This window comes from Ruditapes philippinarum, unplaced genomic scaffold, assembly GCF_026571515.1.
Source record: "Ruditapes philippinarum isolate M1 unplaced genomic scaffold, ASM2657151v2 ctg14311_1_1_1_1, whole genome shotgun sequence".
Classification (NCBI taxonomy): Eukaryota; Metazoa; Mollusca; class Bivalvia; order Venerida; family Veneridae; genus Ruditapes; species Ruditapes philippinarum.
The window spans coordinates 32-15,544 of record NW_026865449.1 but is presented as its reverse complement, the minus strand read 5'-3'; the positions used below and the strand labels follow the sequence as shown (position 1 = coordinate 15,544).

General features: G+C 33.5%; 2 protein-coding genes across 2 annotated transcripts; both read right to left on the bottom strand.

Annotated features, from left to right (window-relative positions):
* Positions 1 to 300: 300 nt before the first annotated feature.
* LOC132729087 (formylglycine-generating enzyme-like) lies at positions 301 to 4,682 on the bottom strand. Its single transcript, XM_060714830.1, has 6 exons — positions 4,666 to 4,682; positions 3,739 to 3,861; positions 2,825 to 2,939; positions 2,430 to 2,546; positions 1,300 to 1,359; positions 301 to 732 (listed from the first exon to the last, which is right to left on the bottom strand). Exons 1-6 carry the CDS (start codon positions 4,680 to 4,682, stop codon positions 616 to 618), a joined length of 549 nt encoding a protein of 182 aa, XP_060570813.1. The 3' UTR covers positions 301 to 615.
* Positions 4,683 to 7,702: 3,020 nt separating this feature from the next.
* LOC132729085 (uncharacterized) lies at positions 7,703 to 12,277 on the bottom strand. The gene is made up of 7 exons (XM_060714827.1): positions 12,168 to 12,277; positions 11,574 to 11,763; positions 10,602 to 11,376; positions 10,065 to 10,381; positions 9,295 to 9,465; positions 8,701 to 9,051; positions 7,703 to 8,461 (listed from the first exon to the last, which is right to left on the bottom strand). The coding sequence occupies exons 2-7, from the start codon at positions 11,760 to 11,762 to the stop codon at positions 7,889 to 7,891; spliced, it is 2,376 nt and encodes a 791-aa protein (XP_060570810.1). The 5' UTR covers position 11,763; positions 12,168 to 12,277; the 3' UTR covers positions 7,703 to 7,888.
* Positions 12,278 to 15,513: the final 3,236 nt, after the last annotated feature.

Genomic DNA, 15,513 nt, shown 5'->3' with positions numbered 1-15,513 from the left:
AATTATAAAGTAACATTATATCACAGTACATCATCTTATAAGGATTTCTATTGTGATATCAATTGATATATTACATTTATAACAAAAACATTGCACATTTAAAAAAAAAATCTATGAAAGTAATGATCAACAATAAAGATGAAATGTAGAAATGTGTAAAAACAGACATTTTCTTCAAGACCATTAAATGCATTAAATCCCACCTGTTGCTTTGACAGAGCTAAAATCATTCCTTCACTTTGAGGAAAGATGAGAAAAAAAATATTTTTTTAACTTAAGTGAGGAAAAGTAGAAAATCTATTTTTAACTTAAGTGAGGAAAAGTAGAAAATCTGTTTTTATCTTCAGTGAGGAAAAGTAGAAAATCTATTTTTAGCTAAATTGAGGAAAAGAAGAAAATCTGTTTTAAGCCTCACTGACCTTGACCTAATATCCCCACCAAAAGGTTAATGAGAATGACCTTCACATTAAAAATCTGTCATTTCAGTCAATGAATAATGATGCAATGAAAAATGGGAAAAAAATTAAATAGAAAGATGAGATGGAAGACAAATGTGTAACTATTTATATGCTCCATGGAAAATTTTTCAAAGGACATGATACATGGAAATGATATTTAATGTTGTAAATAATCTGGTAGATTATCGCTAGCACATCTAAAGCCGAGATTATGGGCGGAGCTATCTACTGTATTCTGACTTCTAGCATCACATCTGTACCTGTAGCAATATGACTGAAAATAACAACTATATGTAATAAAATTTAATAAATTCTGCATGTATGCAGGTTAATAAAATATACCAATATTTTTTTATTATACCGGTAGCCCTAAAAATGTGTTATAAGGCGCAGCTTATTCTAACTTTTGGTAGCAGACTTGTGACTTATATTAAAGAACGACTTATTTGCAAGGTTTTAAAAGTCTACTTCTATAAAATGTATTTTAGAGACTTTAGATTCTTACATAAAGTGTATCTGCATCTTTCTGATAATCTGTTGAATTTCAAAACCATAAGACCGGCTCAAGTTAATTTTGAGTGTAGGAAAATGGAGGCTTATTTTCAAGACAGGCTAGTTTCAAGACAAGCTTATTATCAAAATTTTAGGGTGTTTTATATTTTTTAAACAGAAATGCTTTTCTTTCTTGATACATTTCATCAATGTATTTCTTTTATAAAAAACATTAATCATGATGTTGAAAAAAAAAATCATGATGTTGAAAAATATGATAAAACACACACACAGTCTCACACACATGTATAGAGAAACATCTTTAAAGGCAATATAAAGTGATCATTACCTTGTGACACATAAAAGAGCCACCTTTCTTGACTTTATCTGTTCCTTTTGAAGGTCCTTTCTGTAAACAAAATAAAAGTTAGAATGTTGTTAACCTGAGAAAGATAAGAAAAACAACATCTTTATTTATAAAAGTACTGAAATTAAATAGCTCATGATCTCAATCTGTAGATACATCATAGTTTTATAGATTAGATATTCTGGTTTAGAATGTGAGAAATGTTGTTGAACTGACTGTTCCATTTTTTATATTAACCTATAGCTTGCTGGCAAAAAAGAGATTCTACCCATGCGACCCATGCAGACCAAGATAAGCCCTCACTTTTGTCAGGTTGGTGCCATCTGATAACAGTCTACATTGTTCCCTATTCCTTCAGTTCATATTATGAAATGTTCCCTAAAGATGATGAATGGTTTTGTCCAGGTTGAGAGATGGACAAGTCCATTTATGATATTTAGGAAGGTAAGGGGAGTTACGGCATTGTTCTGACATATTTGCCTCTCATCAAAGGGCAAATGAGTTTGGGCTTTACTGGGTAACAACCATGTTCATGTTCATATGACACCCATACTACTTCCAGGAGGCAGACTCAAGTAGTGTCCAAATAAAATTTAAGGTTTCATCACAATGAAGCTACAAGGCTAATCCCAGGTCAGAAAAAATGTTCAAACAATAACTTTGCAAACAGAAGACAGTCAAATCTATATGCTGGGTTATTACTAAGCATTTATGATTTTATAATATTTCTGCACTAAGAAAACACCCAGAAAATACCCTGTGACGAAACAAAACAACATTCCAAAGTCTGTATCTTTTCAAAAGATGCTTCTTGTTTTCTGACATTCATAAATACACCAGTACTAATATCATGGATACCAGTACTATAATCATAGTTACCATTACTATGATCATTAATGAATGATCTAGCACCTCACATGCCAGATGAAATTTCTAGCATATGTGTCTGATAAGCAAGAATTGATGTTCTATTTCCAGCTCATCTAAACATTTCATACTCATGTAGTTTTAATTAATAAAATAAAAACAAAAAAAAAACAACAGAAAACTTATTTATTCTGTAATATTCTAATGATCACTAGAAAGCCTGTTATACTATACTATACACATACAGGATTTGTTTTCGGTGTGTCTGTGTGTTTAACTTCCCACCAATCTTGTGTCCACTCCCATGCATTTCCAATCATATTCTTTAATCCAAATTTATTTTGTTCAGGAAACTCTGTTACCTTTTAAAGAAAAAAATAACTCTTACAATAAAACAGTATAAAACCCATTTTGTTCCATAAATTCTAAAATTGTTATGCTTAAAATGTAAAACGAAAAATTTGTCAAGAAAAGTAATACATTTCTGATTACAAATTTTTTTAAAGGCAAAGTAAAAACAAGGGCGATAACTCTCATATAACAATTGACTTTTCTTACAGTCATATATACTTCATCTTAATAGGATTTTAAATGTGTAAAAAACAAAGTTTTATCAAAGGATAGCAGTGTTAAATCATACTGGTGCAGTGGCCCCATATCCGTCATCTTCTGTGTTTGTTTTAGGAAATTCACCATGCCAAATATTCATCCAATGTACACATTTAGGTTGCTCTGCGTTTCCCCATGAATATAATCTGTCAAAGACAGATATATAACATTCATATTTCACCCTGCTATATATGTATAATGAATCCACCTAACTTTCATTTGGATAGGTCCATTGCTGATTTTTTTTCTCTCAAATTTATGTGCTATCTTATCAACAACTAATTAAATGTGTCATTCTTTACACAGGTTGCAAAAATATCATCTTAATATCATTGAACAGTCAAAACTTTTGGCCACATGTATCAGGGATGACATTTGGAACTGTTGCCAGAGGCCAAAGACCAAGGGCAACTGTTCAAAATGTCAACCCTGAAACCGAGGGACAAAAGGTTTGACTGTTCCACAAACACCAATGAATAACTGTTTTTTTATTACTTAATTCTTTGCAAACAAACTATAATACATTGTATATACTGCAACAACATACTATTTTATAACATTTTTTACAACTGTTTTAACAGTTAACTGTACTTTGCACAGTACCAATACAATACCACTAAGAAATTTTACAACTGAATCCTACAACCATCTGATTTTTCTTAAAACAGTACTGCACATTGGCTGAGCGATGTTCGATTACTGAATAGTGGCGCAAGGCAGTAACAGAAGTACCAAATGTTTGAGGTGAAACAGTTAAAAATGTTGATCAGTCAACAGTTCATATTTTCACTGCCCTGCACAGGATTTCAGTGGTTCAATTAAACAGTTGTAAATAAGGAATTACTATTTATAAAAGGCATCAGGAAATAATTTACGATAAAATTTGTAAGCAGCCAGATAGCTCAGTACTGTAATACGTGCAAAAGAAGTAAAGATCCAAATCACCTGTTATCAAGGCCACCTTTACAAGCATATTCCCACTCAGCCTCTGTTGGTAAACGTTTGCCCGCCCATTCACAGAACGCCACAGAATCATTCCATGATACATGTAAAACTGGATGATCCATCCTAAAACATAGTGTTAAAATTTCATATAAGTGAACTTGCATATCAAATTTGCATTGATTAGAAATTATTGAAATTATCTTCTGTATTTTCATTTTTTATACAAATAACCAGGTGCTAGCTATTTTGAGTTTACTTAGGACAGCATGGACACACACAATTAATTAATTACAAGTATGCTTATACTAATAGATTTTCCTCAATTTTGATTACCTCTGAATTGGCTCTTTCACAAAGCTAATCATTGTTTAATGATTTAACTAATTTACAACACTACAGCAATAATGGAATTGCGCATAACTAAGATATTTTCTATAAAGCAATAACACAATTGTGCATAACTTAGATGATTACAAGATGTAAAGCTCTTACTTTCTTACCATATGCTTCATGTGTCAGTTTGACAATCATCATCATATAACAACTATTGAAAGCAATGCCTCTGAAATTTTGTATAAAATGTATATGTTCACTGATCTGTGTTTTATATCTGAACATTAACAGGAACCCACCAGGGTGCTGCAGCCACCTAACATGTAATAATACAATGTATTCACTAGTTAAATTATAACTTAGTTAGAAATTATTGTCATTGGGAATGGATAATATGTTTGGTATAATAACTTGCATATTTGCACTGCACAGAAAGGTTTCTGGATTAGAAGAGTGCAAATTTGCAAGTTTAAGAGTTTTCTTAAAAGAAATAACAACATATGAGTTTAAATGGTATTCTGAATTTATACTAGTGAAAAAGTGGAGCTAGAAACATCTTGGATTGAATGTGACAGCAAGGACAAACCATCTTACTTTACTTGCGGAACCATGTCTATACAAGAAGATCAAGTCCCTGACCCTCCCTTTAAAGGATTATTTTACATTTACCACACTATATATTTACATGCAAAATGGATAAGTCCATCTTTTAATCTGGACAAAACTATTAACCATTCATAGAGAAAGTTACAAAACATAAATGTGCTAACTTATTAACATAGTAGACCATGGCCAGAGGACAGGGTTGTGCATGATGATCTTGGTCTGCACTGGTCACATAGGTAAAATCTGTTCCCATCAGCAGGCTAAACGCTTTTCAATTTTGGATCATTTTTTACAAAAAGAATAATTATTCTGGAAAAACAGAGTGAGCCAATGATCTGAAATTTCCCACACAAGTTTTTTGCATAGATCTACATGAAATTGAACATTTATGTCGAAAAATTATTCCCAGTCCTGTTATGTCAAAATACCTCAGTGGAATCCCTTTAACAAAACAACGGAATTTATGAACATAGCATTATGAAAGTTTTAAGATATACTATACTCATCCTCCGGTAAACTGCTTTTTATTGCAGAAATTTATTGAAATCTGATACATGCTTTATGCAAATATGTCTAACTTGAATAAGAGAATGTATAAACTGTGTTTGCATATTAAGGGAAGCTGTACATTCCCTATAATCAGTCAAGTTAATTCGGTCCTTTCTTAAAAAATCCTGCCATTTTTTTGAGCATACTTTATCTTAGAAAAAAATCAAAGGATAACAACTTATACCCTTTAATCACCATGTTGGGATAGTCATTAGTGAAATGTAAATGATTGACATATTGTAGCTTCAGGACTGATGGAGAAACTTGATTACAATACATGAATGTAAAAATCCTAATTAATTGTTATACATTGTATTGATTAAGTCACATATGTTACCACATCAATAGGGCGTGTTTCTCTAAAAATAGGAAAAATGTTATTACTGTCTTCAACAATATCATTTAAAATATCAATCATGAACAGGAAATATTCAGTTTTACAAATAGTTTAAACAGACATGAACATGCAAGAAAACTTGTTAACTTGATCTTTTCTTACTGAACAGTATATATATTCTTCTCTCTTTCCTATTAAGTAATTTAAAACAACGTGAATTTTCCCAGGAAGCATAAAAACAAGTTTATCATTCCTTTCTCGAACTAATGAAGGCCATTTCTCCGATTTGAAATACCTTTTAGGATAACTTAGGTCCTTTGAAAAGACAATTTACTGGAAAACGCGCAAAAATGACACCTAAAGATCAAAGTAAAGGCCCATCCATCCATGCTAGTACACCCGTCTGTACGGACTCGGATGGCATTCTGATTGGTCACAAAAACAGCATATCGGCTATTTCCGTCAATTTCCGGATAAGCTCTCCGGTCGGTGTTAAGTGTTCTTTTCTTGAAGTGTTCTGGTTCTAATGATTTAAGATTTTGAATGATATTCATTCACTTCAATTTTATATGCAAAAGTGAATGCCGCCAGCACTTATTCTCAACACTGTAAAGAGGTCTCCAATAAAGATTGATTTTTATTTTTAATATATGTCATCGGTTGTATCTTTTAACTACATGTATTTTACCCTAGCTTCCTGTTTTTTGACTGCCGATTATAAATTTTGGGTAAATCAAGATGACAATAGTCACCCAACAGTATAGAGCCTGATCAATTTGCACCGATGGCATGGCTCTATTCTTGTGATAAAGGATAGAATAACTTTCAGTTCAACAGTGTAATGGCTAAGAACTATCATAATAATTATTACATGTATAAAAGCATGTTAATTGTTAAAATGGTATCACTCGACACAATGGATTAGAAAACTTAAGAGAAGACCCCAAACAACAAACAAGAGGACCATGATGGCCCGATATCGCTCCCCAGACCCATCAACCACATCAAAGCAATGTCTGCATCATGACCAAGTTTGATGAAAATGGAGTCAAAAATGTGATCTCTAGTGTGTTAACAAGGTACTTCCATATTTGGGCAGTGTGACCTAGCTTTTGATCCCAGATGACCCTTATTCAAACTTGACCTAGAAATCATCAAAACAACTTTCTTGACAAATTTCCAAGAGACTTGGATCAAAACAGCAGCCACTACAGTGTTAAAAAGATTTTTCTATTTTTAGCTCCTGTGACCTAGTTTTGACCGGAGATGACCCATATTCAAACTTAAACCTAGAAATGACCAAAACAACCTTCCTGACAAATTTCCAGAATATTTGGATCAAAACTGCAGCCACCAAAGTGTTAACAAGATTTTCCTATTATTAGCTCCTGTGACCTAGTTTTGACAGTATATGACCCATATTCAAACTTGACTTAGAAATAACCAAAACAACCTTCCTGAAAAATTTCCAGGAAATTTGGATCAAAACTGCAGCCACTAGAGTGTTCACAAGGTTTTTCTATTTTTTAGCTCCTGTGACCTAGTTTTTGACCGGAAATGACCCGTTTTCAAACTTGACTTAGAAATCATCAAAACAACCTATCTGACTAATATTCAGGATATTTGGACCAAAACTGCAGCCACTAACGTGTTAACAAGACTTTTCTTTTTTTAGCTCCTGTGATCTATTTTTGACCGGAAATGACCCATATTCGAACTCGATCTGTATTTCATTGAGACAAACATTCTGACAAAGTTTGATGATGATACAATTAAAACTGTGACTGCTTGACTGTAAACAACCCAATTGTTGACGACGCACGACGACGGACACCGGACCTTGTTTCTTTCATTTTACGCCTTTTCCCAACAGTATTTAAGTCATATAGGCGGGTAGTTTCCTAACCATCATTCATCGAGGGTTACTCCCAGTACTAGACTACCTTCCTCCGTGCTAAACTACCAAAGCATCTCTCGGGGATCGAACCAAAGCCAGAGAGGTAAGTGGACTAGAAGTCATCGACTCTAACCCCTCGACCACGGAGGCGGTTGGCACCTGACATAGCCCCATCACTAAACCTCACCTTGACTCACCTTGACTTCGTGGGCAGGTGAGCTTAAATGAAAAACAAACACATCTTCTGTAGTTAGTCAAGTACGTTGTGGTTTATCTAAAATAAATAAGCAAATGGATTGTAACAATAATGGATTATCAAAATGCATTGTAACAATAATGGATTATCACAGACGGTTTGTCAAAAATAAGCATTTACAAAGTAAGAGTAATGATATTGTTTTACATATTTAAACATGTAGGTTAAACATTTAAATACTGCTATCAGAAAGGATAAAAACTTTTCCTTTCCGTGTCGATTTCACATGTCGGTGTTTTAGTCCAAATTTTGACAACCCGCCATCACTTCGTCGCCATATGTATTTTTTCCATGCATAATCAAAGTTATCTCTTATATAATCATTTGCTGCCTTCATTTGGCTTACAAACTTGTCAACCTTTTTTGCTTTTGGAACCCCTCGCCTAATGTAAATGGAACATCCTTGGTTCAAGACATTGTTGACCTCTTGTCTAACTTTGTTATGTCGCAACAAATTCGTCGACCAATGACCACTCCTAGCGAACCCCCTTTTTGTCATCCGGAAATAAACAACATATTTTTTGCGAGACCCTGGTAGCTGTACAGCGACTTCATAAATGGCTGGTTTCTTAAAATCATTATCAAATATTAATTTCAATCCATATCCTTGATTTGTTGAGAGCTTAATAAAGTTCGATTTCTGCTTGTTTGTTGGCATCTTGGGTTCTACACCATTAATCCACTTGGACCAAGTTATGGGTTTCAAAGCACCCTTAGTCATGCAGGTATCTAGTAGCTTTTCTCTCTAAAATAAGAATATATCATGGTATCTTATATCAAAATTTCCTGTACATACTATATCACATGTAGTTTTGATTTCTAAAATATCGGTACATCATCCGAAAATATTTTTCTTATAAGTATTTGTTTGGAAGAAAACATTGAAGTTCTGAGAGATTTTTTTTTTAATTGAGAATGACTCAATTCATATCAAACAAATTTGATTGAATAGTGAACAGTATCGCTAGAGAAAGAAAGGAATACCTTCTGAATTGTGACTGATTTAGATGACTTTTTCGTCTGTTTCTTTGTCTTTTTCTCAGCTATGACCTTGCTCCCTTTCGGTAGTTTACTATTAGCTACCTTACCAAACCATGGTATCAGTCCTTGGGTTGACGCTATAAAGGGTGGGGGCGTGTGACCTGTTAACGTTGTGCCTAAAGTGCCCACTTTCGGTTGTTTACCTTTAGCTACCTTACCAAACCATGGTGGCATTGCTGGCGCTATAAAAGGTGAGGGCATGAGACCTGTTACAGGTGTGCCAAAAGTCTTCTTCAATGACGTAATGTCCGCTGCCATTCTTTCTCCTCGGTCAATTATTTCCTGTTCATAAACCTATTTGATAAAGAAGACAACATTTGCTTTATTATAGCAGAATTATGATTTTAATTATATTTTCATATCATTTTGATTAGATATTTAAATTAATGTCATATCATAGACAAAATTAATGTCGAAAATGTACATTTCTTAACATTGAGACAGACAATACAATCGGAACACCATCGGCTAGTATCCTTATCCGAAGACTGACGGAAAGGGCCGAAAAGTTTCGAATGACAAACAATATCTTCTCACCGCAAGCATTGCCGGATTTCCCTCACGGTAACAGATCATCATCAGAACATCAAATATGCAGCCAAAATTCTTTAAACTTAAGCGATTTCCTCCAGTTAGTTTTGCCATCTCTTCATTAAATGATGTGGCAGAAGCGCTTCCCCCTGCTTGCACACCATAAATCTTCACGCCCTAAATAGAAGTTAAATAAAAATTTTTTATCAGCGTTAACCAACAAATAGATCTAAAAAGATAGAGTTTGTAGCATTCAACTATCAAACACCTTTGCACCACGTATTCCGCCAGTGTATTCGTTTTTTATGTCCTATAAAGCGGACCCATTTCCTTTCAAAATCAATTTCTGTTTGGTGTTAACACGTATAAATGAAAGGCAATTACTGTATATGGATTCATCTAAACAGTACAAGCATCATTTTTTGGTTTCATCAATCAAATGTCTATAAATATATTTGCTTCTTACGCATGTAATAATAACAAAAGACTGAAATACGGACATGTTTTTCAACTCATTTCATTTCATTTCATTGATAATTTAAGGTAACTAGTTAGTAGGATCATCTTGAACTAAAGTTATCTATCTATGCAATCAAAACAAGAAAAAAAGCAGAGATACAGCGTTTAAAATTAGAAAGATTATCGACAGTACAGAAAACAAAAACAAACACGTGAAAACCGCCAATTCAGTTTGATCCAGTCTGTTTTCATGGACATAAGAAAGTATAGAATTATTTTAAAACAAGAAATCTCAACAAAACGCAATGGAAACTAACCATTTGCTTCAAGGCTGCACACTCGAACCTCCAATTGATGTAGTAGGTTTTCCCGCCATAAGTATATCCAGGCTCATGAGGAATGTTATCACTAATCATGACGAGAATGCGTTTGCTACCCTCTGTCCATGACAAAACCTCACGTGACCTTTGCAGAACAAGTTCATAACATTCTGGGCCGTCTCCTCCGCCGGTGCGACCAACATTCTTAACAAAGTCGCAAATTTCTGGTAAACTGGCGCCAAAGTCTATCCATTTTATAATGTAGTTAGATTCATCGCAGTAATCACCGTGTGCGATGATGGCAACACGAATTCCTACAAAAAAGGATATGAATATACATGTATATATTTTTAAACTGACACATTTCAGCTATCAAAATTATTTTCTGAACATGGAACAAGAGTACCCATTTACACAGCTTGAAATAATGAGTACCAAATTGAAGCAGACTGGTATGTCATTTTGAAAGCTTTCTTAATAGCTAATTAATTATTAATTAATTAATTAATTAAATTCTGAGCTTCAGATGCTTACCAGGAATGTCTGTCTGTAAACGTTGAACAAGATCTTGCACTTTAGCTTTGACTTCCTCAAGACAACCATACATGGATCCAGTGGTATCAAATGATATTGCAACTTCCATTAATCCATCCGAAGGTGGCCCGGCTGCTGGCCCTTGAACACTAGACGAAGATGCTGTCGATAGGTCCATAGGTTCTTCATCATTGTTAACTGAAGCTTTCTTTACGGGAGAACTTGGTCTTGATGATCTAACAGATGCAGACTTTGACATTGAACGTTTCTTTGATCCCTCTTTAGAAAGTGTGGACTTCAAACTATCAAGAGCTGAGATCATCTCTATCTCGTCAATATCGTCAACAAGGGTCGACTTTGAAATACGAAGACTTCCATTCTTGGTGTTTCCTTTTGGTAATGCAAGTTTAGTCAAACCACTAGGTAACGACGGCACTCCAGATGAACTCCCAGTTATGCTGGATGATTTCCTTGACAATGATTTAGACTTGCTTGGAGATTTTGTTAATGATGACGTTGACGCTAAAGATGTTTCTCCAACGATAGACCCTGATTTAAGTCCTGATAATTTTGTTACAAGTGCTTCCTCCTCAACAAAACTGCTAGATTTCTTAGATAGTGATGATGGTTTAGAAGCAGACGGCTTTCTTTTAGTTAATGAAGCTTTAGTAGAGTCAACTTTGTCATCATCTTCTAGAGTCAGTGTTGAGGCACGTCGTAGAGCTGGTGGTGTTGGAGATCCGCCAGCAGTTGGTAAAGGAGCTGATGCTGACACCTAGCAAATTAACAGACCAGCAATTTTAATAAAAACACATTAAAAAGTATGAATAAAAGTTAAAACCGCGTGGAAATCGAATAAAGCCTAATAGAAATCTTTAATCATGTTATATATATACTCTTATTAAAATAAAGAAAGAAACGGAAATGACAAGAAATCAATGTTCAATCGTAGCCAGCCATTATCATACTAACCTCAATACCCTCTCCAGGCTTGCTTGCTCGAAGAGATGGAAATTTGGGCATTCTAAGTGGTGGTTTAACTACAGACGGCATCTTTGAGATACTGCTTAATGTCCTGGACACAGTTGTGCTGCTTGTCCTCTTTGTAATCTTACTTGGGCGTTCGTATGGAAATGCAAAGGAGGCTTTTCTTTTCGGCATACTGAATGGCAATAAAGAATTAATTAGATGATCGATTTGTTGTATAGTTAAGGTATAAAGATCAATATTTTTTCCAATAGTCATTATAATTTTGTGACTTTATACAAGGTTACTCAAAACCCTGCTTTGTATTATATTATATTGGAACGCGTTTAACAAATATTTACTGCAAATATCTAGAATGAACGAATTTACATTTCTTTATATAATTTTAGTTCTATTAATAGATGTACTTTGTTTGACCCAGGTATCTATGTAGATGCATGCATAGAAATAACCATAGGTGTTATATATATGTATTAGTACATGTATGTTATTGTGCAACTGTGCATATTTATCAAAAGAAACGTTTAATTCCGCTATATTACGTATACTATGATTAAACTTTGATCTAAAATCACTTACTTGCAAGTTTTTCCAATATACAGATATAATGTACGAAGGTCGATATAACGCACACTGTCAACTGATAAATGAAAACGCCTACCGCGAGGTGTATATATACTGTATCGACCTTGTAGTAGGCTATTTCAAGTCCCGACTTGTCTATTACTATATATCTGTATGGTTATTTTTAGAAATGACGTACTTCAGTATAGTAAACACCACTATCTTTACACAAAAAACTCTTGAGATACGATGTTTTTACAATTATCTGTCAATAATAGTTATTTTTACTGTGACATGCGCAGATAAGACATTCTGTATATATATTATGATTATGAATACCGGTATTTCGAATCTATTTTAAAAACTGCAGAATAAAGTTTGTAAAAGCCTTTTTAACTTGAGCAAACTCGATCAATAATAAGCTGAATGATCTATTTTCGCTAGCTTGCGTCAAATTTACTAAGTAAGAATATAGGAAATCTGTATTGCCGTATTTATAGAGACGAGTGTATTATTAAAACCTGATTGTATACGTGTATTTTATATATATCCGGCCAAAATATTTAGTTAAAAGGAAATGTTGCTTTTTCCATTTTTTTTTCTGTTGTTGACTACTTACATTGAAATAAATACATTTGTTTAATTATTATGTACACATGTACATTTTATACTTAAGGACAATGAAAACGCACGCCCGCACTATATGCATTCTATTACAAGAAGACAAAACACTAATGACTCCATTAGATATATATCATAACTCCAATACAAAAAGCAAACTTAACAAGTGAAAATAATTCAAAATGTTTAAAATCAAACGTACACAAGTAAATCGAATATCTTTAGGTGAAAATCCTAAAATCACACTTTTTAATCACAGTAAGGCAAACTTAACAAAGGCAAAAAACAAAATGAAAATCCAAAAACAAAGTCACTCATAAATGTATATTCTTAATGTCACCGTCGGGATCTTTAGAAACGACAATATCTTCCATCAGCGTCTCTTAAAGATGTACATCGTCGCCTCATAGACCTTAAGTTGCGGATAGTCGCCTGTGGAATCTGACGCCATTCGGCATGTAGTGTAGCTTGAAAACGCTGGTGGTGCCGAGAAAATGTAGACCAATGGACACCAAAACGGTTGGCGCTTTGATAATACAAAATTTGATTGTAAGATAGACCAGACTGAATCTGTCCTGAATGTACCCAGCGGTTACTTCTTTGTAGAACCATTGCATACAATTTGCTAGCAAATCTTCAGTATTGTTTGAAAATAAGCACCTTTAATTGAGGAAACATGTCTATATGCAATTTCAATGTTAGCTTTTACGATTTCTAAACTGACCATTGGCATAGTTTAATATTTTATTTTCATAAAAATTTTAACTGCTCATTTGTGTCTAACATTTCTAGAAAATTGTGAAAAACAAGTTTATAATTAACAGTTTTTTTAAAAAAATAATTTCACTTTACAAAGTAACCATGATTTGATTAAATCTGTTTTCTATTTATTAAAGAAATTATATTAAGATTCAAATGAGCCAAAAATTGTATAAATTTAATGCTGTGGAGAACCCTATTGAAGTATTTGTTTTAATGCTGACTCTCCCGCAATATTTATGTTAACAATTTATATATCATGTTATTTTGATACTGTCTGATTCTGAAGCCTCATTTATTATGTACATGTAATTGTATTATTACCTCATGTTGTCATGTTTGTATGATCCGAGTGAATAAATGAAATTGAAATTGAAAAATTGAAATTGTTGTGATCCTATCACAATGAGCCAAAAGTGTTACTTTTAATTTTTGGGTACTGTCTTTGTCATGCAATAACTTCATTAAAATGCAATCATTTTCCATAACTTTTGTATCTAAATGACCGAAATACATTCGGTTTTATGAAACTGTTAAATAATATATATATTTAAAAGAAATTTTTTTTCCTTGTTAAAATGCAATTATCCCAACCGTGCGTTTTCATTGTCCTAAAGTATAGTTTAACCAATATTTATTTATAATAACAAGGTACAGTACATAAAATAAAATTTACGATTGAGTAGGAAGCTTGATTGAAAAGCCTTTTTTAATCTCTCTCCGTTTTAAACTCTCTAATGTAAATTTTAAAACATTAAACGGGGAAGACCCGACTCCCTGTTTAAACACGTACAATTATCTCAAAAATGATATAGGTACAAACGCAGTTTTTCTTGTTTTTGTATTTTCTTTTTTACATTTGCAAAAGGACAAGTTACCTCAATATATTTTATTTTCTGACCGGTTGTGTCCAAGCAGTATTTTAACTCGATATTGAATGCGTGCATTTTCGGTGCATCCCGTCATGATTGTGAAATATCGGAAGGCTTTCCTATTCTGTTTAACATAAATTCAACTTGCCTGTCGGTATGAACACGCAATTTCTGAGAGACATGTAAAATATAAGCCTGCATTTTGCATTGTACTAACGTGAAAAAATTTGTTTAGCCTAGCCTAGCTTGAGCTTGCAAATCAATTTTCTATTGATTGGTTAATGACAACTTGTTTAGTAATGTACACTTGAAAGTTGTGTGTATGTGCGTGTTTTGAGTGCGTGAGTGTGCGTGTGTTCGGCGTGCGTGAATAAAACCCAATAAAGCACTATAGCTTGTTGAAAGGCTCAATTACACACAAGAATGTAAATGCATACCGACTAGGTCATTCTAACATTTTTCACTGTTGAATCAAATACAATACGCAGCAAAGTTTCTTTATGACTACTTCAAGAAATTTATTGTTAAGAATAGCATTCCATGTACCAACATATGATTTGAAAAACCAAAGTCAAGAGAGTTATATTTCAACGTATATTGTTTTGGTTGACAGGAACATGCATCCGTTAAAATAGATCCGACTTCTTGCACGGCGGTCGCGGGCATTGTGAACTTCACCTACATATTTTAATGCAATGTGCGTGCAATATCCACCTTCTTGGGAAGACCTAGCCTCATGCAATAACTATGAAATTATTAAATTTTGAATAACGATAATAATAATAATACACAGGTTCAAAGTTCTGCCAAAATGCTAAACCATATTCATATCGGATATGTAGTCCTATAAATATGACGTTGTTTTGGGATAGTTTTCTTTCTTGGTTGGGCATGAGCATCATAAACTATAACAGGCCCATAACGTCTAATATATTGAAGTATTACACATGTTGCTAGTTGCTAGTGTAGACAAGAAACCAATGATAGAAGATTCAAGGTAATCTCTTTAGTAATATATGATTGAATGTAAATTTTAATACCGAACATTAATTAGAAATCTGGATTAAGATGCTGAAGAAAAAGGGGGGGGGGCAGGAATGCTCACTGAC

Excerpts from the sequence above, each read along its gene's own strand:
- LOC132729087 (XM_060714830.1), bottom strand. Across the intron at positions 2,547-2,824 it reads GATATGGGGCCACTGCACCA|GTAACAGAGTTTCCTGAACA; the intron begins GTATGATTTAAC and ends TTTCTTTAAAAG. Across the intron at positions 733-1,299 it reads GCTCTTTTATGTGTCACAAG|TCATATTGCTACAGGTACAG; the intron begins GTAATGATCACT and ends TGTTATTTTCAG.
- LOC132729085 (XM_060714827.1), bottom strand. The coding sequence starts at position 11,762 with ATGCCGAAAAGAAAAGCCTCCTTTGCATTTCCATACGAACGCCCAAGT. Across the intron at positions 11,377-11,573 it reads AGCCTGGAGAGGGTATTGAG|GTGTCAGCATCAGCTCCTTT; the intron begins GTTAGTATGATA and ends TTAATTTGCTAG. Across the intron at positions 9,052-9,294 it reads GAAATCCGGCAATGCTTGCG|GTTTATGAACAGGAAATAAT; the intron begins GTGAGAAGATAT and ends TTTATCAAATAG.